We start from the raw sequence: 24271 nt of genomic DNA, 5'->3' as shown, positions 1-24271 counted from the left end.
TCTCTATAGCACAAACCTGCGGCTGTCAGTGGATTGTGGGCGTGTCCGTGTTTGTGTACGTGATGACATCATTGTAGTGGGCGTGTCTTGCTTTAAGTCATATAATGGCGGGCTCAGAGGAGTGGGCGAGGCCTTGTATTAGGGTGAGAGGGAAGGGGGAGGGGGCGTTGGAGTGATGTGGAAAAGTGGGCGTGTCCATGGGTCGTCATCAGTCCGTGATCAGTGATCGGATGATTCGTTGTGGGCGGAGCCTGTTGAGGAAGCCATCGTGCCCAGTGCCTGAATCGAGTCGCACCGGCTTCTTAATGCGCGTGCAGAGTCCTGACCGCCTCAGTATAAACAGTCAGCACTCTCATTTTCACCAGTCAGTTCAGCTACAGTGTGCAACCTGATTTTCTTTTCTTTTTTTCATGTCTCAAGAGCGAATAATATCAGACATTTCTAACTCAGCACGGAAAATAAACCATATTATGGAGACGGAAATACACGTGCCTGTGGGCTCGCCGACCATCAGAAAATTCCCAATACACGTCGATGAGCATAACGTTAAAGAAGGGGCGATCAAATTAATAAAAGAGCTGCGGCCAACATGGGACATTAACCAGGTCAAGACCAAGGTAGGCTGGGCGTTTTCACTGAAACCAGGGCTTGTCATGGTCACTAGCTAGCGCTCCATTAACACACCTTACCGCCTAGCCTTACTTACTATTTACACCACTTTATGACTATAAAAGCCACAATAAATCACCTGTTCAAGCTCTGTGTGTGTGTGTGTGTGTGTGTGTGTGTGTGTGTGTGTTAGTGACAGCTAGCTTGAGCTTATGAATGATACCGGCACTAGCATTAGCATAGCAACCGAAGCTTAGCCATGTAACATATGAATGGGGCTTGGTCGCTAAGTTGAAGTGTCTAACGCTAGTTATTTATCTAACTAGCTCCAAGCAAGCATGTTAGTGAGTTGTTAATAATACAGCCAGCTAGCTGTCTTAGGTTGTCAGAGAGGGCATGGAGAATTCACCAGATGTCATGATTAACCAGCTGTCTTGATTAACCAGCTATATTAATTAAGCAGCTGTCTTAATGAATCAGGTGATTCAGAGTTCATCTTACTCTGGGAGTGGTATGATCTTGCTGTCTTGTTGTGAATCTTTGCACCAGCTGAATATCTGCATCTCTCCACCCAGCTTTACATGATACACACAGCTGTCTGGCTTTCTCATTTAACTTCTCAGGATTAGTTCTTACTGACTACTAACTGCTTTAACCTTGTCATTCAGTGCAGTTCGATTCCATTTCATTGGCGTAGCAGATTTGACCGTAGACATTGTGACAGAGCAGGTTTGCAGATGTCGATTTCGACCCCCGATGAGCAAGCCAGTTGACATGATGAAGAAACCCTGAGAGGAACCCGACTCTAAAAGAACCGGTCCTGTTCTCCATCACCCTGGATAGCAGGATTATCAGTCATTACAGTGTAGAAGTGTAACAACAGACAGTATTCAGTGAGTTGTAAGGATGAGCCGATTGTGATTGAGTCCTGGGATGAGTCTTTATGATTACAGCAACAGGTCTTGGGAGCAAAACTATGGGAATAATAAGTGAAATGTTTTTGGGATGAGCAAATCTTTAGGGTGTCCATGTGGAACCATGCAGAAAGTGAGTCGGAAGTGCAGAAGTGCGCAGGTGTGCACGTATCACCTACGCCTACATGCATTCCCACTTTGACACACTATGATAGAGCACATCGAACCAAGACGAATTCAGGGATGCGCTGATCCGATACGGAATATCGATATCGTGACTGAAACGCAGGATCCGTATCGGGCATTTTTCCCGAGACCAGCCGAGTTTCCTTCGCTGTGATAGAACGAGTGTCATATTAAACTCTCTCTCTATCTCTCTCTCTCTGTACCTTTACAGTGTTTTTGGAAAAGTGCTTCCCAAACCATTGCATGAACTAGGGCTGGGCGATATGCATTATAACAATACGACAATACGATATTGATATTGTGACATAATTGACCATAATACACTTTTCTGAGAACAGTAGTAGGAGTATCATCAGGTGTTGGTGATTTTATACCTCCTCTGTTACTCACTAACATCTTCTTCTCTCTTTCTATCCAATGACTTGGATGTTAACATTCATTTTTAGTGTCACTCTTCTTTCCTTCATTAAATACTTGAAGATGCCTTACTGTATGTTGGCATCACACGTCTGAGGAGCGCGTGACAGCGAAGGTTTACAGTTCAACCGTAACACAGGAGAATGCAATAAATCTTCCGGCGCTGAGGTCAGACAAAACTTTGAATGGTGCCACGTCGCAGTCTCTGATATTTCACGTATATTTCAGATGACTCATTAACCAAATCATAACCTTCTCCCTTTGCGCTGTACCCACATTATACTGCTGCTCAGACGCAGGATGTGACCTGTATTTATTTCCTGTTGTCATTTGTTTGCCTGCATAAGGGATAATGTGCACTGTTAGTGTTACACTAAAGTCACCGATGTGTGTTTTAATGGGGTTTGATAATGCTAGCGTAACTTTCTGTGCTTTTAGTATAGACTGTCCTATACTAGGTATCTATGGACAATAATAATTTACACCATTGTTTTACTGTTGAATTCTCAATTCTGATTGGTCAAAAGGTTTAGCAGCAGCTTTGACAACAGTGCAGGCTGTAATTCAAATCACGGGTTTATATTAATACACTTTTTCTTCTATAATGTTATCATTTCTGTAGTAACAACTAACACTGAGACTCAATATGTTGTTATTTAAAAAACACGTATAATCATCGATATGGTGCGGCTTTTAATGGAAGGAGTCTCCAGTGTGAGCGCTTTGTAACAGTAGGTTTTCCACCATGGGAAAGTCTTCAGGACAGATTTCTTTTACGGTTTACATTTCCTGGTTTCTTGGTAACATGACAAGCTGCATTTTTTTGTCGTATTAACTTCAAGACAGAGAAAAAAACAGAGGCTGGTGGTTGAACGAATGTTTATAGCTTTTATAACGTAAGTGATAACAGGAGCGAAGTTGTTTGTGGATGTCCCATAACATTAACTGTAACTATAAACATAGAACTCTGCGACGTGTCTTTCTTTAATACATTTAGAATTGTAATTGTTGAAAAATTGCTGTGGTATAAGAGGAATAAAATGCTTCAGTATGTGTTGTTATTGGAAAATAATACACTTTGCATTGGACTATGTGTAACGGCACGCCCCTCCATATGTTTTATTCCATAAATAATATCGATATCATGATAAATTACGTCACACTACACTTCTCTGAGATATTGAGTGTATTGTCAGTATTTTTTATAACAGTTACAAACTCTGTAAGCAGTTAATATTTTGTTCTGAATCCTTAAAATTGTACAAAATAAATTACTGAATTTTTATTTTCTTGTCTTTTTCTATGTTAAGTAATTATTTTTATGTAGATATTAAATTAAGAATTTCAAGAATTTGACCGTTCGTGAAATGCACAAGTATGGCGATATGATATTTTTGTTATATCGCCCCCTAATCCTATCACTTTCACTTTTATTTTAATACATTCCTCCTACATAACCTCCCTAGCTTTCACATTCCTCCTACATAAGCTCCATAGCTTTATAAATGAAAGAAGGCCCGCATTGTTTCTCAGTGTGTTATTCACTGTGGGCTGCACGCTGCCATTCAGACAAGACCAGAGTTTGGCACCGAGCCTCAAAGAATCATCATTCATTAGATTAGAAAGATTACCAGCGCTCAGAGTCACCTTCATCTCAGGGTGATTAGAGGACGCGAGATGACTGTGGTCACGTGACCTGCCAGAAAGAGAAAGGAGAGGTACAAAGTGAAGTATCTTGGGTTGATTATTACCTGAGCCACATGCACAAAAAAATGATCAAACTTTAAATATTTCTTTTTCCAAAATGTTCTCCAGAACTCCTTTTTTCATTTCCATCTGATTTTGTACTAATGCTGTTACTCAGACCAGACTCATTGTGCTGTGTTGAGTTAATTTGCTTAAAACGTTTTCCTGCTGAACTTCTACTCTCGCCTCAGAATCTGCCAACTACTTACATGTATCAGTTCATCAAGGTGTGGGGTAATTTCCTGTTTCCTAAACACCTGTTCAAAGCAAAAACGAGTGCGTTATCAGGCTTAACAAGAGCAAAAATGAGAAACCAGGTTGTTTGTAACTGAGAAACAGCAGGTGTTACTCGCCTCATTGTTTTCTCTCCCAGAATAGATCGGTCAGAATAATGGGCCTACAAAATCCGGCGCTGTATCAGGTATGAGCGCTGATCTGTGCCCAGGATCTGCACTACTCGTCCAACTCGATGTAAAGCCATGTCAGGAATGTCAGAAATGTTCTGGTGGGCAAAGAGTTGCGGATTGTGTGGGTCTGTTTCACATGACGCATTTTCCTGAAACGCAGCGGGTTCATCCAGCAAGCTGAAATAAATATTTTATCAATTCAAGTAAGAATTTATTGTTTATCGTTAGTTCCAGGATAAGTAGGTAAATTCCCGAACAAGTAGGTAAGGGTAAGTAAGCAAGTTTCAGGACAAGTAAGTTAGTACTGGGATAGGTTGCAGAATAAGTTAATTCCAGCAAAGGTTCCAGGATAAGCAAGTTCATACCAGGAAAAGCAAGTTCCAGGACAAATATGTTAGTAATAGAATAAGTACTTCTATGATAAGCAAGTTAGTTTGAGGATAAGTAAGCAAGTTCCAGGAAAGGAAGTTCCAGGAAAAGTAAGTTAGTAGCAGGATAGATTCCAGGATAAGTATGTTTGAGGATAAGTAAGTTAGTTCCAGGAAAAGTTCCAGGACAAGTAAGTTAGTACCAGGATAGGTTTCAGGATAAATAAGTTTGAGAATAAGTAAGTTAGTTCCAGGAAAAGTTCCAGGACAAGTAAGTTAGTACCAGGATAGGTCTCAGGATAAGTAAGTTTGGAGAATAAGTAAGTTAGTTCCAGGAAATGTTCCAGGATAAGCAAGTTCATACAGAAAAGCATGTTCAAGGATAAATAAGTTAGTTCCAGGATAAGCAAGTTCCAGGAAAGGAAGTTCCAGGAGAAGTAAGTTAGTAGCAGGATAGATTCCAGGATAAGTAAGTCTGAGGAGAAGTAAGTTAGTTCCAGGAAAAGTTCCAGGACAAGTAAGTTAGTTCCAGGATAGGTTTCAGGATAAGTAAGTTAGTTCCAGGATAGGTTTCAGGATAAGTAAGTTAGTTCCAGGATAGGTTTCAGGATAAGTAAGTTAGTTCCAGGATAGGTTTCAGGATAAGTAAGTTGGTTCCAGGATAGGTTTCAGGATAAGTAAGTTGGTTCCAGGATAGGTTTCAGGATAAGTAAGTTGTTCCAGGACAAGTAAGTTAGTTCCAGGAAATGTTCCAGGATAATCAAGTTCATACAGAAAAGCATGTTCAAGGATAAATAATTAGTTTCAGGATAAACAAGTTTCAAGACAAATAAGTGAGTACCAGGATAGGTTCCAAGATAAGTAAGTTCGTACCAGGGAAAGTAAGTTCTAGGATAAACAAGTAACTTCCAGGATAACTACGTAAGTTCAGGGTGTAATAATGAAGTTATAAAAGAACAGTCATCTGATAATGCTTGTGATCAAATAATAATAATATTAACCACAACAACAATAATCATGATTTTTTTTATGCATTCATCATATATATTTTATTCATATATGAAAAAATGTGTAATTTATAACTTTGATGAAGGAACTTTTTAGGAAAATCATGTTTATTAATGCTGCTTGTCAGTTAGGATGCTTTTGTCACACAGATCTTTTCAACCTGTATAGTTTCTTTAAGACCCTTCCAATTTCTTCAATTTATAAATGTGAAAATATAAACAGTTTCAGCCTCATGTTTGACCACGTGTCTCTTTATGCTAGCTTTTCACAGATGGAACGACCAACAAGCTGGTGGGCTGCTACGTGGACGAGAGCCCGGAGGACGTGGTGCTGGTGAGGGTGTACGGCAACAAGACAGAGCTGATTGTGGACCGCGACAACGAGCTGAAGAGCTTCCAGGTTCTCCACGCCAACGGCTGCGCTCCTCACCTCTACTGCACCTTCAACAACGGCATCTGCTACGAGTTCATGCAGGGAGACGCGCTCGGCACGCAGGACGTCAGGGACCCCGTGCTGCTCAGGTGAGGCTGAGAGTCGATGACGTATGTGGCTGAAGAACTTCTAGCTAAGATTTACGCATTTGTGTAGGAGCTCTTTTAGCATCGGAGGATGCTGCTACGAGTTATTGCTCATACACAAGATACACAAAAATAGTCTTAAAATAGCAGTTTAGCCAACTGACACGTGAAGCAGGAATGCTTGACAGTTGCACAGGTGTTTTGAAGTCTCGAGTATTACCTTGAAGCCCCGCCCTCTTCCCCCATCACATACTAGTATTCAACTTTCTCGCTTGAAAGATGAGGCCTCGCTTTCAGTCAAGGTACATGGAGAATTTTTGACTTCATTAATGTGAAATAAAATCTATCAGTGTATGATTTTAGACACGTTATAGGTGCTAACATTAGGCATGTATATGCAATATCTAACATCAGTCGAATATGTTTGTTAAGGATGAAGACATTTGGCCAAAAATGGTCCAAAATGGCACTTTTTTGGAAATTTTTAATGGTAATAATAATTAGAAATTGAGTACGGAAGCATTCAAACAGCGCTCACAAACCTGCCGCAGTAGAAACTGGAGTGTGTGTGTGTATATGTGTGTGTATATATATATATATATATATATATATATATATATATATATATATATATATATTTATATGTATGGGGGTTTTACAGGGGTTTTCCGATAACCACCAGACGCTTGGGGGTGAAAAGCTGCTGCTCATCTGTTGTAGATAAGACGTAGACGCTAGAAAAGTTTACATGGACACTTTCTTATTAATTACTCAATCTTTTTCCTAGAACTGGAAGAAAGAAAGAATCAACTATAGCAGACGAGTGGCAGTTTTTCTCCCGGGTGCCTGGTGTTTACCTCAGACAAGTGCTTTGTGAAGGAATTTTGAAATTCCAAGGCAAGTCGGCTGTACTTGTCTTAAGTTACAGACCTTTGGTGTTAATCGAGGAGCTTCAGCAGTTCTACTGGATGGTGGGAAAATACAGTAATTACGTCTCTGTAGGGGATTCACACTTATAACGTCATGAAACACGATAAGGTGGGAATTGGAGTGAAAATGTCAGGATGGTCGTGCAGACGTGTCTGTTCCATCTCGTCGTCCTTCACTCCACTTTCAAACCAGCTGTATTCCTTCTACAGTGTTGCACTTCAAGGAATGTCCTTCCTCGGACATTTAGATGTAGATAGACTGCTGAGACTTGACCTTGAGAAATTATACTCCGCTACTAGAATTATAAAGTGTCTGGTGGGTGTTTTTGGCTTTCCTGATTTCAGTCATGTTTTCTGCTCCACGTAAATCTCCGCATTGCAGAATTGCTAATGCGCTAATGTTAAGAGGAGACTTTTCCAGATCCCCTAGATTAGCTAGATCAGGTGTTCCATTAGCACTGGAACTAAATGCAGGGCTGTAGATTTAACAGCAGATTTGGGTACTTTGTTCCAGGTGAGATTGTGAAATTTTAAAAAGTTACCACATTACAACAAGGGCTGATGTAAGACGGTGTTTGTTTGGTAGGACAGTGTTTAAAGACGGGTTAGTCGTGTGTGTGTGTGTAAATAAATATGTATATATATGTATATATATATATATATATATATATATATATATATATATATATATATATATATATATATATATATACACACATACACGACTAACCCATCTTTAAATACTGTCCTACCAGTATTTCTGGTAGGACAGTATTTAATTACATTACAATTACATTACAAATTATATTAGTGTAGTGCAAGCGTGCTTATTTCATCCATGATCTCCTTCCAAGATTGCATCGGATACTGTTCTGCTACTACAAAGGAGCTTGACCTTGTGGCAGTTTTCATGGTAAGGGCAAAGTCGACTACAAAAACAGAATGGTTAAAGCCAGATGGACAGAGAAGTACGCATTTATTCTCCCCACGTCAAAGTCAAAACAGACGTCTCATCTGTTCAGAGTCTGTGGCACTAGACAGAAGTGGTTACCTGAAGCAGAACTACCAAACAAAACATAAGCACTTCAAATTGTCCTATTTGCAGGTGTGAATTAATAATTAAAGGTTAAACATTAAAATGTGACTTATCTCCATTCACTCATGTTAGTTCCTTATCTAGACCTTTTTCAGCAAGAAATTTTTATGTAACTAGTCCTAAAGTATCTACCTAATAAATTTTGGTTTAATACCCCATTACGGGTCAACTCAGCTTTTCTTTTCTTTTATTTTTCAGCACAGCCTAGCCAATGTGATCTGATTGTTCCTTTTTCACTTGAATTCTATACTATACTATACTGTAATATACTATACTAATACTAATACTGTATTAACACACTGGACCCAAAGACACTGGGGGAAAAAAAAAAAAAACAGAAAATCACCAAAAAAATCAGATGTAGGATTTATTTTTATTAGTTACCAACATGCATAAAACCTTTTGATGGCCTATAAATGTAAGATAGTAGAAAAAAGAAACAAATAAAGATAAAATCAAACTATGTGCTTTCCATATCTCCCGTTTGTGCTTTTCAACTCTCCCGTTTTTTTTTTATACGATGAAAAATGATGCCATTTCAATAAATGCAACGACTGTCCTGTATCAATTTGACAATCAGAACAAACATTTAGTATATATCCGCTTCTAAGTGGTCTATCAACAGTAATCAGAAACCAGTTCCAAGCCACTCTCGACAGAAGTTATTCATGCCACATTGAGTGCTGTTTTTGTATGTGACTTTGCCGGATGATTTAATCATGTGGCCGTGATCAAGACGTCAGGCTTTAATCTCAGCTTTGTCTCTTGTCAGACTCATCGCTACAGAAATGGCCCGCATCCACGCCATCCACGCCCACAATGGCTGCATTCCCAAACCCAACCTGTGGATCAAGATGCGCAAGTACTTCTCCCTAGTGGCCACTGAGTTCACCGACCAAGCCTCCAACTCCAGGTAAGCCGAGCCCCGATACATAACGGAGTGAGTCTGAAAAGCTGGCACAAGCAAATAATTTCAGAATTGATTGACATGACGTCTGCTATATTCAGTGAATATTCATAAGAGTATTATTATGAAATCATTATGTTTGGGCCATGTAGCAAAGGATCTCATCGTAGGCATGAAACTGTTACGCTTACACACAGGAACGCAATCACTGAAAGACAGATATAGAACACCATTCCTGCTTTCTTATGCTTTATGTCCTGTCTCGTCCGAATAGCCAACTGTTTCATTCAACCCAAACAATATTTATACGTTTATAGTTTGTCCCTTTGTGTAATTTGGTTGGATAGCCAAATTTGGATAAATATGATTGGATAATTTATGCTTCCTTATTTATTTCTTCAAAGTCAGTTTGAACTGAGATGACTGCCACTGATAGGCTGTGAGAATCTACAGTCTGGGCTAGAAAGAAACCAGCCCCATTTTTGTGTGGGTTTTTTTTTCTTCGTCTTTTCTAACTGCTGCCCTCTTCCGCATACCTGAGCTTACAGATGCCCACAGTGTCACTGTGATTGACGAAAGATAGAGAGCGAGTGTAAAACGCCATCCTTCCCATCCAGAGAGGGCGGCCATTTTTGTTTCCTTGGCTCCCAGCCACAGATGGCTATGGCATCTTCAGGATTCAATCTTGTGATCCTGATAAAACTAAAAAAAAAAAAAATCCACTTTAAGCCTTTTGTTAACACCAGAAAAGACCATGTTAATGTCAGAAATGATTTTTTGTGTGTTTTTTGCTTGAAAGAGAGGAATTTTTTTGCTTGAAAGAGAGGAAATAAATTGTTATTTATTTAGCTTCTTGTTCACAAAGTCTTGAAGCAGTTAGTTTCCGTCACGACAAGTCATTTCTTGCATTATTGTATTATTTTTGAGTCTCTAGCTGCGCAGTGCTCTTTGAATAAATGACCAGACGACAACAAAACACAAACCTAGCTTTATATGGTGTTAAAGTAATTAACACCGTCTCAACAAAGAATTCACTTGTAGGTCTAATAATAATAAAAGATCAGGGATAAGCAGCCTGTGTTTTTCTTTTACGGCTGCATTTAGAGTTTTTATTTACAATATTTTAATATATTAGTGCCTTTTTCACTGCTTTGTGAAATGATGGTGCACTTTATTTTTCTTTGCGCTCTGCATCAGATCTGCTCTAGCCGAGCGAGCAGAATTATTGATGATATGAGCGTTATCAGAGTCAGCGTGCACCTGTAAGGCCATTATGTAAGGACGGTCAGTCATCACCAGCTGGTGAATTACAGAGACGCAGGCTCTCGCAGCCCTGCAGATGTTTACATTCCTCCGTTTATCAGGAACAGCGTGATGTATCATGTGTCACATGGCAGAAGCGGTTATCAGTCATTAGACCGTCTGCAAGGTCATCGAGAGCAGAGCAGTAATCGAAGGTTTTACATTTAATCCGTTTTATCGGCTTCGTTTCTGGAAATTCGGTATCGTTTCTAGATTCATTGCTGTTACAGTGTTACTGTTCAGCTCTCGTAACACAGCTTCTCTTCTGTTGCATTTAAACGAATGTTTAATGATACTTTTATTTAAAGTCTGCAGACATTAATGACTTATAATTTAAAAGGAGAAAAATTTTACTAACAATATTAAATTCTAATCAATAATAAATCTAATAATAACAAAAACAAATAATTGGATTTTGCAATTTTTAGGATTCAGTAGAAAATTTTAGCAACAAGTCAGCTCCCTCCAATCAGATTATAATTTTTTTTTTTCAAAAATTTTAAAACAAAATTATTTGAAAATATATCAAATAAATGTATTGTGACATAATTTATCACAATACTGATAACATCACATTGTATTAAGGACAAGAACCAATGAAAATAAACAATAGGCGGGGCTTAAGTACATAGTGTGAGGTCAAGCCTACTTTTAAATAATAAGTCTAATAATTATTATATAATTTTAAACATTTAGTTCACAATTCTGACATAAAATTAACTGCCTTCAATTCGAGTTGCCAGTTTGTTTAAAAAAAAGAATCACGATACTAGCTATATCTAAGAAAAGTCTGTTGTGACATAATTGATCACGTTATCCATATCATATCATCATATTGCCCGGCTTTAGTCTCCGCATATTACACCATGTGAGTGACATCGCAGACCTGATTTATCGTCTCAGCCGTTTCCTACAGGCCCACTGCCTGTGTTGACGAAGCAGGTCTCAGATTAGGGTCAATGGGGTGACTTGCAGCCGTGCCAATCCAATAGAGAGAGAAAGAGAGAGAGGGTCAGTCGTGGTTGGTGTGTGTGTGTCTGTGTGTGTTTGTGTGTTTGCAGACGACTGCAGCTCCAGAATTAGTCTCTTAAGCCCATTACTCAAGGAGAGTGCTCCATGGCAATGGCTCGCTGATTGGTTTCAGCGCACCGGGTCGTTAAGTGCTGAGTGGCGGACATCACGGTGCGATCGGGGACATTCCCGCTGATTACCCTTTTCTAGAAAGTAGGCGGATTTATGGGCGTTCTCGAAACGGGAAGCTCGGAGCAGCTGACAAAGTGGCTAGAAACAGTCCCTGAAAAGTCCAGTTTTGAGTTTAGAACACTACTTTTTCAGCTATATGGGAATTCCTGATGGTATAAATAAGTCAATAAATAATAAGGCTTATCTGAACTAAGTCACATGTTTGTAATACATGCCTGCAGTCACTCTGCCTTCATTTAATAGGAACAGAGTCATACTAGCATCATCATCAAAACAAAAACAAATTTACATTCTTCTTTTTTTCAGGAGGCAAAAAAAAAAATTTCAGATCTTGTATTTAAATCTATACGAGTCTAGGAGCACCTTCTGAACATGGAGCAACAGGCTTCTGATGTTTACTGATGAGAAAAAAAATCATTTTAAGGTTTAACAATCAGAATAAAGCATAACAAGCAGAATAAAACTAATCCTCCCTGCCACAGTGACACATTTTTTCTGATTTAATTCAGCATTTTATTTATCAAGCAGCACTGATCATAAGCTGGTTCTCTCTTCAGGCATCTCGACAGTCCTGAAGTGTAAGCTTGTTGAAGAGCATTCTGAGATGCCTGGAGAAATTCAAAAAAAAAATTTAAAAAAGGCCGAACCGTTTATGTTTCTCTTCCGCAGAATCCGAGAGGAAGTTCCCAGTAAGGAAGTGCTGGAAGAGGAAATGACGTGGATGAAGGAACACCTGTCTCAGCTCGGCTCGCCTGTGGTGCTGTGCCACAACGACCTGCTCTGCAAGAACATCATACACAACGTGAAGGAAGGTGTGTGGAGGACGTGTTTAATCTTTGTTTAATAGCTAGGGAAATGATTTCCTCATTGTTTATCTTATTTTATGTTACTGTAAATCATCTAAGATCATAAATCTATCATGTTGGTTTTAGTTTTCTCTTTTGAAACGTCCTAAACCTGAGCTGAGCGAGACAACAAGCTCATAACAGTGCATTCTTAACATATGAAATATTATTATCCACCATATATAAAAAGTCTGATGAACTGCATGGTGTCCCAAAAGTCTCTGTGCATAGGGGACTGTGTACGCCAAAACCACGTGCTGTTGTGCCTTCGTCAGTGGATGTTTGTGGACGTCCACTTCTCAGTTGGTCCGCAACACTTCCAGTCTGGCAACAGTGTGGTGTGTGATGTCCTTGCCATGTTTCCTGTTAAAGTCCATCACATCCTTCCTGATCCAGCCATGAGAATGATTTCAATACGTTCTTCTTCTTTTGTCAAAGGCATTCTTAAAGGCTATCTGAAAAAATTATAATATAAACTATAAAAAAAAATTCATACTTCAAACTAAAGTATGAAAAATTTTGGAAAACATTTTGCTAAAAAGTGTTAATTTCCCCTTTATGTGGAGACTTTTGGGACACCCTGTAGATCAGCACATGGGTTACACGTTGTTATAGCGCAGCACTGTTGAATGCTGCATTCTGATTGGTCAAAAGGTGTTGAATCATTTTCTATAACAGCAGCTTGGACAGGAAAATCGCAGGTTTATAGTAATGTGTTTGTTCTAATTCGTTATCGTTTCAAAGCTCCATATAAACCGCTTGTAATTGGTGATATGGTGAAGTTTTCTGTCAGGAGATGTTTATTTAGCATTTTAGAAGCAGTCTCCAGTGTCAGTGCTGTAACTTTAATTTGTCCGCCATCGTCAGGTTAGAGGAGTTTGCGCTTTGCGGTTTAACGCTAACATGGCAAGCTACACTTTTTGCCTTCTTAACTCCAAGAAAAAAAGGACTGTTTATAGCTGCTGTAACATAAGTGATAACAGAAATTAACTTGTTTCACGGAACTGTTGAATTGTGGCAAATTTCTGTGATCTGAGAGGAATAACACACTTTGGGATGTGCTGTTATTGGAAAATAATCAACTTTGATGTAGTGGGCCACATAACACCAGCCGGTCGTTGATTATTTTCCTATAACAGCACACAGTTAATCAAGAAAAGCCTACTAAAGTGGTGTCATAACATCTCTACATCGGTCCACACCCTCAATTAAAAATGTCAGCATCTATGAATATGCATGAGTATGCAAATTAGAAATCTTCATCTGTCTCGGATGGTCTAATATTATTAACTTTAGCTAAAATTTAACTCGCATTCCTGTATAGGAATTTCAAACTATCTCAATTATTTAACAGCAGGTAAGCCTGTTGAAATATAGCATAACAATCCTAACTGCTTTATTCATCATAGCTAGCGAGCTTAGCATGCAGTTTCTGTGACTAAAAGTTTCTGGGTCTCTAAATCCTCGAATCCTCAAAGCGTGTTTAGTTGAGATTATTGAGTAAAATGGAGTGTGGCTCTGTTCATTTTCCATCTGTCTTGCTTTTACAGGTTATGTTCGCTTCATAGACTATGAGTACTCAAGCTACAACTACCAGGCATTTGACATTGGGAACCATTTCAACGAGTTTGCCGGTGAGTGAGTCACACAGAATGATGAATGCTGTGGCCTGGAGCGTTAAAGCTTTGAAGTCATGCGCTGAATATATCTGTGTGTGTGTGTGTGTGTGTGTGTGTGTGTGTGAGACAGGCATGAGTGAACTGGACTACGGCCTGTACCCGAGTCGGGAGATGCAGCTGGATTGGCTGCACACCTACCTGAAGGCCTACAAGCACTTCACCAAGAAGGGAGAGGAAGTGAGCCAGTGCGAGCTCGAGACCCTGTATGTGCAGGTCAACAAGTTTTCACTGGTGAGTAAATAAGTAATGAGAGAGTGAAGGGGAAAAAGAGAAACTTTCTCATAAAAAAAAAAAGGGGGGGGGGGGGCGGGGGGGGTTTCACACTTGTGCTTTCAGCTGGAGGTGACTGATAGCGATGTGTGTGCTTGAGGCCCCACCCAGATGTATGTGGATTTATTTTTGAAAATGTACATCTCCATCCACACAAAAATGCTCATGTGAGCACAGAGACAGTACGGCATAAACCATTAACATCTCAAGAATAACATTATGAGCTGCGTAGTGAGCAATAGAAAAGGTAAAATGTTGAAAAACACCAACATAGCAGTGAAAAAAACGACAAAGACAAGGATTCATACACGTGGGCTGACGACGAGGTGGAACTACTGCTTAAGGTTTGTCAGGTCTTATCCGAAATGTAACGGACGATTTGGATCGATAGATCGATTTAATAGGCAACTACTGAAATGAATCAACAAGTCAACAATCATAAATACATTATTATCGATTATAATTGATTATAAATTATTATTATTGAAAAAGGACAGACAACTGGTGTGGAAAAAATATGTATTTTTGAACTGATGTGTAAATAGGTGATTTGGTGACTTGCTCATAACTCTGACTCATAACTTTTAAAATAGTCCTTCTCTACATTATCATCGTTTGTGAATTATGCGTTTGCATACCCCAGATTCTCAATAAAGAATCGAATCTTATCATATTGTATCACATTCAGTGTTATCGTGAAATATCGAATCGCTGCCTTAAGAATCGAAATTGTATCGTATCATGTGGAAGCCTGAGGTTTACACCACTAGTAATAATAAAACAAATTGAAATTAAATTGCAAACACGTTATCAAACAAGAATTTACAGAGCACGTTTTTGAAAAGATTCCTTTTCAGTGACCCAAAAACAGTGTTTTTTTGGAAGACCGCGATGTTTTTAAAAATATTCGTGTAGACGAGGCCTGCGAGAGTGAAGTTACCGTGATTAAGCTTTTGTTCCTCTCTTCTGACAGGCATCACATTTCTTCTGGGGCTTCTGGGCCCTCATCCAGGCCAAGTACTCCTCCATTGACTTCGACTTCCTCGGGTAAGCAGCTTTCCCAAAGCACTCTGATCTCATTGGCATTTAGGTTAGTAAAAAACAATCAATGCACCAAAAACAGTTAGATCATCACAGATATAATCACTCGCAAAAGGGATTTTAGAACTAATGTTGCCTCGAGCTTGTAAAGTAAATAGACATAGGCTTGATTTATTATTATTATTATTATTTTTTTTTTTTTCTTAAGGGATTCTCTGGTGTTTTTCAGCTCTGTCTCTATCCAGTGTATCTGTAGTGTATGAGCGATTACCATTAACAAGAAGTTTGATATGTTTATTATGGACTAAGAAAACACAGAAAAACTATTTACTTCAAACTGACTTACAGAATTCCGTGAAGCATTTAAAATATGCGACTTAGGCTCGTGTGATATAACGATATAATCGTCTCTACACGATAGTATAGTACACTGCCACGATATTCAGTGACATTTACTTTGATTATATTATATTACCCAAGCTGTCAACCTTTACGCAAGTTGTCATTCAGAAATAATGCGGAAAAAACAGTCTTTTTCTCCACCAATAAAACAGCAGATGAGCTAGTCCATGTATGAATGTGGAATGATTTGCATAGGTGAAGATTTTTTTTTTATTTTTTTTTTTTTACCACCAGAGATTAATAGGCCAATAACAAATCTAATACATTACAAATAATGTTAATGTTGATTATAATTAGAAAGTGATTAAATATGCTGTGCAAGCAGGTAATATTATTATGCCCTCCCTGACACTTTTTAAACCTGAAATGGAGGAAAGGCTCATTTCCCTGTCTTAGGCTGTCGCTTCTGGACGATTACATAGTTTACTTTTTAGCAGTAAATCACAAGCAAGTCAAAATCAATATCGCACAAACCAAATGTGATATATATATAACACAAACTCGAAACTATGGCTCAGACTTGGCATTAACCCTGGCTCTCCGTTTACACCTGGTATTTTCCAATGCTTTCTCTCTAACGTCTTCAGTGAACTCTTATGAAGTGTTCAAATCTCATTTCGTCAGATTTGCAAAAAGGCAACCCAATGTAACATCAAACCCAAAAATACTAGCCCAATACCAAACAAATACTCAAACAAAATGTTTCAAAACAAACCCAAACAAACTTTGGTTAGGGTTTATAATTATATTGTTGGGTATTCTGATCGCTTAGTAGAAAATTTACTCGCACTTCCAACTGGCTGTGCTGCATTTTGTGTAGCTATTTCACAGCTAATCATGTTTCATCACTGTTACACAGTTACTGAAATGGTACGACTATTAGACTGTAGGCTCATTTTTAAGTTCAGGCTATTGTTTATCTATGCATTTTTATTTTAACCACCGTTTATATCTTGTGTTGTTGGATATCTTTGCTTATTATACATTTAGACTCATGTTACTGATTTTCGGTTTATGTGGTAAATATTTGCGGAAAGAACTGTGTTGTTTTTCCAAATGCAAGACTGGCTTCAGTTCATTTGCCTGATCACCACTATATATGCACATATACTTTTCATACATCGCCGCCTACTGGCTATATTTTGAAGCACAGTTATAAGCAAAATTATGGTTATGGTTATGAAATTCAAGTATATTTCTTTAAAGGTGGTTTCAAGAAGGAGTAGTCAGGCACTCGTTCAGAAACACCAACAAATATTTCAAGTATGTAAAATGATGCTTGGGCCCCCACTTCTCGCAAAAAAAAAAATCTCCTGTGTTAAAGGTGGCTAGTGGAGGTATTGCGTAATGTTTTTCTGTTTTAAAAATACATTGCCTGTCAGTGTGGGGTGGAATGTGTGAATGAAAGCCTCAGTAGAGTGCATAGCAGTTTTCTCCGCAGCTCCTCTGAATAAAAGGTGCCGAATGCCATTGCTTCTGTTAACAGAGGACGCTGGTATCTGTTTGCAGCGGAAACACAGAAACATGAGTCAACAGACAGCTCAGGCTCTGGCACATTACCCCCATCAACCCATGGCAGGATTTCTGTTTCTCCTGGATCTAATGACTAATGGCTTCCAGTCTTAAGCACAGACTGTGCACACAGCAAAACAAACGGGCTCGATCAAGGCCGGAACTCAAAGTGTGTCCTTGTGTGATTATAACAACAATCTGCAAAAGGGCATAGTTCAAGTGTGATATTGAGTTTAACAGGATTAGACACGATTTGAGGTGTACAACATCGTAAGAAGCTTTATACAAGATTGAAGAACTGTGTCATATTTACAGGCTTCCTTAAACAATGAATTTGTTCTTTTGAACGTTTGCACAGATTCAGCAGTAGAGTTCATAAATAAATAAAAATAATGATTAAAAAAAAAAAACAACCTTAAAAAGTTCTCATTGGTCATATTTAATATGCAAAATATTATGCACCATTGGAACAAAATGGCACAAAACTAGGAAATTGCTCAGACATTAACAGTGGTAGTTTAACAAAATGCAGCAAAATAATCTTGGTCATTTATCGCTACAACGAGGGTCAGTTTACACCTTGAGGGTTTCTGTGAATGCTGGAAAACCAGGAAACACCTTTTTTGTATTTAAGATGATGTGTTATGATTTTTTTTTATTAAAATCAAAACACAAAATTTATCAACTCTAGAGGTGAGTCATATGGCAGCAATATGTATATCATGTTACTTCACTATATGGAAATAATAGTAAGTAAATAGATAAATAAAAATCATAATATTTATTTTGCTGAGATTTTGCCACAAAGGTGCCTGCAAACGTTATGGTAAAAACTATAAAGATTGAATCATTTTTATTCAGTATATACAAAAAGATTAAAAGAATTGAACAAGAAACATTTGAACTTGCGGCTTATTAGTGAGAGTAATAATGGAGTTGAGAACTGAGTACACTCTCAAAACTATCATGATCCACATATCGTCTGCTTAGTGGCTGTAATGGCTGAGCTGCATGACTAGAAGGTTTAGCACATGCTGCTTAGGAGATGCTCTTTTAACGTTTATTTGTCATTTTGCCATTTTCAGCTCTAAGTGAGGTTTGCCTTTTATGGAGTTTTTTGGGCGTGGCTAAATGTTAATCTGTGCCAAGAACGTGCTTGGTTATTTACAGCTGATTAGGAAAACCTGTGGAAATCTGTTTGGGTTAAATTTGGCCTAAAAGATTTTACACACATCTTCAGTTGACAACAGAGTAATAAATGAGTTCTACTGTATTGTAAAAGCAAATTTTAACCTTCAGAACTTTTAGAAATTATTTTCAAATTATAATTGCTTGATGAACTTTGGTGTATGTGTTTCTCTTAGTCGTGTCATTAGGAGTTGTCAGGTATATACGAGTCCTGGAATAATCTCCTAAAAAGAGTACTCCTGATCTTTTCTTCCTCCCCCTCTCCCAGATACGCCGTCCTGCGCTTCAATCAGTACTTCAAGACCAAGCCGACTGTCATGGCCCTGAAGATCCCGGAGTGAGAGGAGACAAGAAACTGAGCTGACGCTTTGACCGTGGGAGCGGAGGAACTTTTTTGGAAGGGGAGGGTTCTGGGGTACGAGGGCAGGTCGAGTCCCCGGGTCCCTCCACTCAATCGCAACTCGGTCCACCTGTGTGTCTTTACTTCCACATTTCATCACGTCATAACGCACTTGTCTTTTTTTTGTTTTTTGTTTTGTTTTGTTTTTTTTTGCACTTTATTTATTTCTGGTTCACTTTTATATTTATTATCGCATGCATTCACCCAAACCTCTTTTGCAGTGGGCTTTAACAGTGTGTCTCTGCAACTATGTAACTATTGCCTTTGCTTTCTTTTTTGAGAGAGCGAGAGAAAGAGAGAGAGAGAGAGAGAGAGAGAGAGAGAGAGAAAGATGCCCAAAAAAAAAAAAAAAAACAGAAATTAGTTTTCAGACCTGTAGCAGCATATGTGGTAGTCTGCACGCCTATGCTTGGTTAAGCATGACTTTTTTGATTTTTTTTTTTTGCTCCAGACATTCCTGAGAAGTTAAGGCCACCGGGGCCATTCGCCCTGCACTTTCTGGGGACCAGTTTTTTTCTGCCTTTTAAGCTTTTATGGTAACGAGTAACTCTGTTGAATTTTCCACTCAGTGCAGGTGATGGAAAAATCTCAGCCCTGGCCTCCGCCTCCTCCGTTTGCCCTCGCATTACCTGCTGAGGGACGTACCGGGTAACCAAAGTCCCAGACGCTTGCCTGGAAATTTTTTTCTAATGACTAAAAAAATTGTCAATCTGTTCAACCAATTCCTGAAAGGAAAAAGGTGCTGAAGGTTGTATAAGCACGTTGCATAATTTGATCCAGCAGATGTCAAGGCTTTGTGTGGCTCGAGTTCCTCAAGCATTAAATCCAGAGGCAATAGATGTAAGTTTAGCCTTTACACTAATGATGTGCGTATTATTAATGATCACAGCAGACGGGAAACAAATTAAAGGAAAAAACGTTGGTTACAAGGTTATGATTATTTATTTTGCTGGCATCTTTCGGTTCCACTCGTCTCATTCGAGTGATCGTCTTTAGCCTATGATGAGGATGAAAACGATGTAACTCGTATGCTATGGCCTTCACACTCACCATATCGCAACGCAGTCAGACCGTACTCTCCACCACCATCATCAAAACACCAACTGAGGGAATGTCTTTTGCTGTGCATCGGCCCAAAACACCTTACTAAGACACTTCCTGTAGTTTGTCTCCTTTCTGGAACCAGTTAAAGGAGTGGAAAAAAAGGTATATTGTTAATAGTGTCCTTGTGTCCTTAATTGTGTCCTTATTTTAACTTATTTTGAGTTCTCTAGTTTTTAAAACATATCTTGTTATTCTGACTTAATATTTCACACTAACACTAATTTATTGTATATTAGCTTACAGTTCATATTGCATAAACTGTATCCCAGATAATCAGTAAGCCAGACGTTGCTTTAGTGGAATTCATTTTAACACGTTCATATGGCTAATGACTGTTAATTCACTTAAATGCATTCAGGTACGGTACGTCAAAAATCAAACGGTCAAAATGAGTGCAACGCTATGACCATTCCGTCAGTTTTAAGTGTTAGAGCAGTCAAAATAATACAAAGACAAAGACAAAATAACACCATATATTGAATTAGCAAGATATTAAGTCAAAATAATGAGATCTTCAGTCAAAATAACTACATATCTTAAAGTCAGAATGAGAGATTACATCAAAATCATGACATACCTTGAAATAGAGTTAATCATCAGATCTTGTTATTTTGACTTAACTTGTTATTTCACGATGTTACTTTGATGTAATATTTTGTTATTTTGACTCAGTAAGTCGATGTAATGAGAAATTACAATTGCGTAGAAATTATATCTTGAAATATTGCTTTAAGTCAAAATAACGATATCTTGAAATAACGAGTTATTAAGTTGAAATAATGACATTAGTTGCACTTAATAACTCATTTCATGATAACATGAAATAATGACATACGTTTTTTTTTCCAAGATAGTTTGTGATTTCGACTTAAGATCTCTTTATTTCTACTTGTTATTTGAAGATATTAATTAGAATTAATGAGATATTACGTCAAAATAAGGACATATCTTGATCTTAATTAAGTTGAAAGAAAGTAATTGCTTAAAACATCGGCTTAGTAAGTCAAAATATCAAGATATTACATCCAAATAACATCTTGAAATAACAAGATATTAAGTCAAAATAGTGACTTATCTCGAAATAACAAAATATTAAGTTGTAATAACAACATAACATCTGATTATTTTAATTTAATAGCTAATTTCAAGATATGTCTTTATTTGAACTTAATAATTTCAGGATGCTGCTATTTCGATTTAAGATCTTATTTTAGCTTAACTTATTTCAAGATATGTACTTTTTTTATACTTAATATCATTATTTTGATGTAATAACTTAGTTATTACTTAGCGAAGTAATGGCATATTAAGTCAAAATAATGACACAGCACTTTTTTTTTTTTCACAGCTTGTGCTTCAGGGCTTCTGCAGAAATACATTAATTTAAGCTCGTGTCATTTCATTTTCAGCTTTGCATCTCTTTGCTTTAGACACTTCCTCTAACTCGAGGCTCTTCCTAACCAAAGTGTGAATCCCGCTCCTATTTTAAACCAAGTGCCATTTTCACAGCAACATGAAAGCAGATTGATTTTGGAGGTCGATGAGCTCGAGCTAGGCGTGTGTTTTCCTGCGTCCCCGCTGCTCAGGTGCCCTGCCGTGTGTTAATGGTTGATGACGCTGGTTAATAATGAAAAAGCCGAACCTGCAGGCAATAACTGGAGCCAAGAGGCACTTCAGCAACACCATGAATAATTTTGTAGCCACTGAGTCACTAATGATCCTAAACGATCTGACGGCTGAGTTTATCCCGGCTTTGACTTCTCCTTTCTTGTCTTTCGTCTCTTATTTATTCCATTTTTAAATGTTTGAAAGCTTTATAAGATTTGTTTTTAGTTTTTTTTTTTTTTTTTTTTTTGAGACATGGTTATGAGTGCTGCTGTCTGTCAGTCTTTGAATTTCTTTTTTCTGCACTCTCAGAAATAAAGGTACCAAACTGTCTTTGTCCTTGTTGCTGAAGTACAATTTAGTGTGTCTTTTACAATTAATCAGCTTTTAGAGTAAAGCATTAAATGTAACTCACTGGGCCTAAAGGTCCAGTTTTAGACCTTCAGTTATTTTTAAAGGTGAAAGACAAATACTATAGATAAAATGATGTACCCTTGATGGTACCAAGTCAGTGACAAGTAAAAGTACCTTTGGTACCTTTTATTTCTGAGAGTGTTGTTTCAGTGGTGTGATGAAATGCAATAATGTTCACTGTAGGTGTATATATGTGAATGTTCCTCATTAAGGTTGTCCTAGGAAGAAAATATTCTAGCATTGGGGGAAAAAAAAAAAAAAAAACTGGAATGGATGCTTGCAGTTATTCTGGAATAAAGGTACCAAACTACTTTTCCTTGGCGCAGACGTTGTACTATCAGAGACATTAGACCTTAAGGAGCACTTACGTGCCTTTAAAGCTTTAAAAAGTCCACCCACTAAATGGTACCAGCCTAGCGACAAGGAGAAGTACCGTTTGGTACTGAGATTTCTGAGAGTGATCAAGAAAAGCCAGTACTTCAGATTTGTAACTTCTTAGGCAGAGCTTTTGTGGTATTTCTGTAACATAAGGAGATTTCATCTGTTTCTCTTGGAGTAAAAAATACACACACACACACACACAAACACTAAAAATGTACAAAGAAGTTGAACGTGCGAAGGCCCATGTTTTTAAAATATGCACATGAAGTAACACTAATGTTAAAAATCATTAATGTAACTCATTGCATCTCTCAAGGTTGTTTAGAATTTTTTTTTTTTTTTTTCATTTTCCATTACAGTTATTTTCTCAGCTTGTAGTTCTTTTTTTTCCTTTCTTTTCTTTTTTTTTTTTTTAAAATTACATTTAATTTTTTTTTGTTCTGTGAATGTACTGAACTGACTTGAAGCAGTGTACAGATAACAGTGTGTTTCTCTTAATCTCGACATTACCATTTTATATCTGGGACTGGACCGGACTTGAATTGGACTGGACTGGAATTGGACATGACTGGAATTGGACTGGAATTGGACTGGACTGGAATTGGACTGGACTGGTTCCTGATGTTTCTCTCTGATATGGTCACTGTTAACCAGGAGGTGCGGCGTACGCACGCATCACCACCAGAGAGCGCTGTAGGTTTGAGATGAAGAGCACAGGTGACATTGAAGGAAATGTAAATACTGTGAAATATTGTGAAAAAGACGATACTGTACTGTAAAATGACCCTTTCGACTTCGGCTCGAGCGCTGAAGGGAGTAATTTAACATCTTAAAGATTTCCATTAAAAATATGCTGTCTGAATTAAACTGTCATTTACTCATTTCACATATAGAATTACGTGTTGAATTAGTATTAATAAATACCACTAAGCTGATGTACAGTGATATTAGAATAATATCTGTATCAGCAGGTAGCATTAAACCATAGCTTTGTCCAATAATTCAAATATTTGGTGATTTATTCTTGTATTATGAAACCACAGAATGATTTAAACTGTATTATTTTACTACACGTAGTAATTTAAATAAAAATACCACCACAAAATAAATTATTATAAAAAATTTTATTTACATTTTTTGTTTGAAATTATGTATTAAAGTTAATTATTAAATTAACATATTATTCATTACAGTTTAATTACTATTCTGGTTTTCCCATTTCAGGTAAGTTACTCATCCAGATTCATTTGAATGTTTTGATGCTTGGTCTTCAAAACTAAGACTTTTATACATAAATATCCGTAATGCTAATTCAAGTCGATCTCATCACAATTTGTACATTTTAGAAATGTATATCAGCATTAATATGTGTAGCACATGTGTTATAGCAGTGTGTACATATATGTAGCCAGAATCCCCATATCCAGGACTTTTTGGGGAGATGATAGTGAATAATTCACCTTTTTTCATCCGCTTTAGATCCGTGTGTGTTACTGATGCCTTAATTTCTACACCTTTTAAGAAACTGGAAATCAAACACCACGGTAAGATGTGTTTAAGACTTTTAAAACGAAAAATCCAGAATGAATAAGGGAATTAGAAGGCAATAGATTTGAGTTTATCTGGTTGATTGTCTTCCTATGACAGCGCCGTAGAATTCTCACCTCTGATTGGTCAGAAAGAGATTTAATGTTTATGGAAGGAGTCTCCATTTTAAGCACTTTGTAACAGTCCAAGTTTAAGTTTAAGTTTTCTACAAATGGGAAAGTATTTTTACACTTGGTGGTTTCTCTGTATAAAAATACTTTTTGTCTTATTAA

General features: G+C 37.7%; 1 protein-coding gene across 1 annotated transcript; it reads left to right on the top strand.

The window, feature by feature from the left end:
* The first annotated feature begins 233 nt into the window (after positions 1-233).
* etnk2 (ethanolamine kinase 2) lies at positions 234-23318 on the top strand. The gene is made up of 8 exons (XM_026933002.3): positions 234-617; positions 5917-6176; positions 8971-9111; positions 12280-12422; positions 14006-14089; positions 14205-14365; positions 15378-15451; positions 18816-23318. Exons 1-8 carry the CDS (start codon positions 411-413, stop codon positions 18886-18888), a joined length of 1143 nt encoding a protein of 380 aa, XP_026788803.1. The 5' UTR covers positions 234-410; the 3' UTR covers positions 18889-23318.
* Positions 23319-24271: the final 953 nt, after the last annotated feature.

Source organism: Pangasianodon hypophthalmus, chromosome 20 (genome assembly GCF_027358585.1).
Source record: "Pangasianodon hypophthalmus isolate fPanHyp1 chromosome 20, fPanHyp1.pri, whole genome shotgun sequence".
NCBI lineage: Eukaryota > Metazoa > Chordata > Actinopteri > Siluriformes > Pangasiidae > Pangasianodon > Pangasianodon hypophthalmus.
This window is presented reverse-complemented; position numbering and strand designations above follow the sequence as displayed.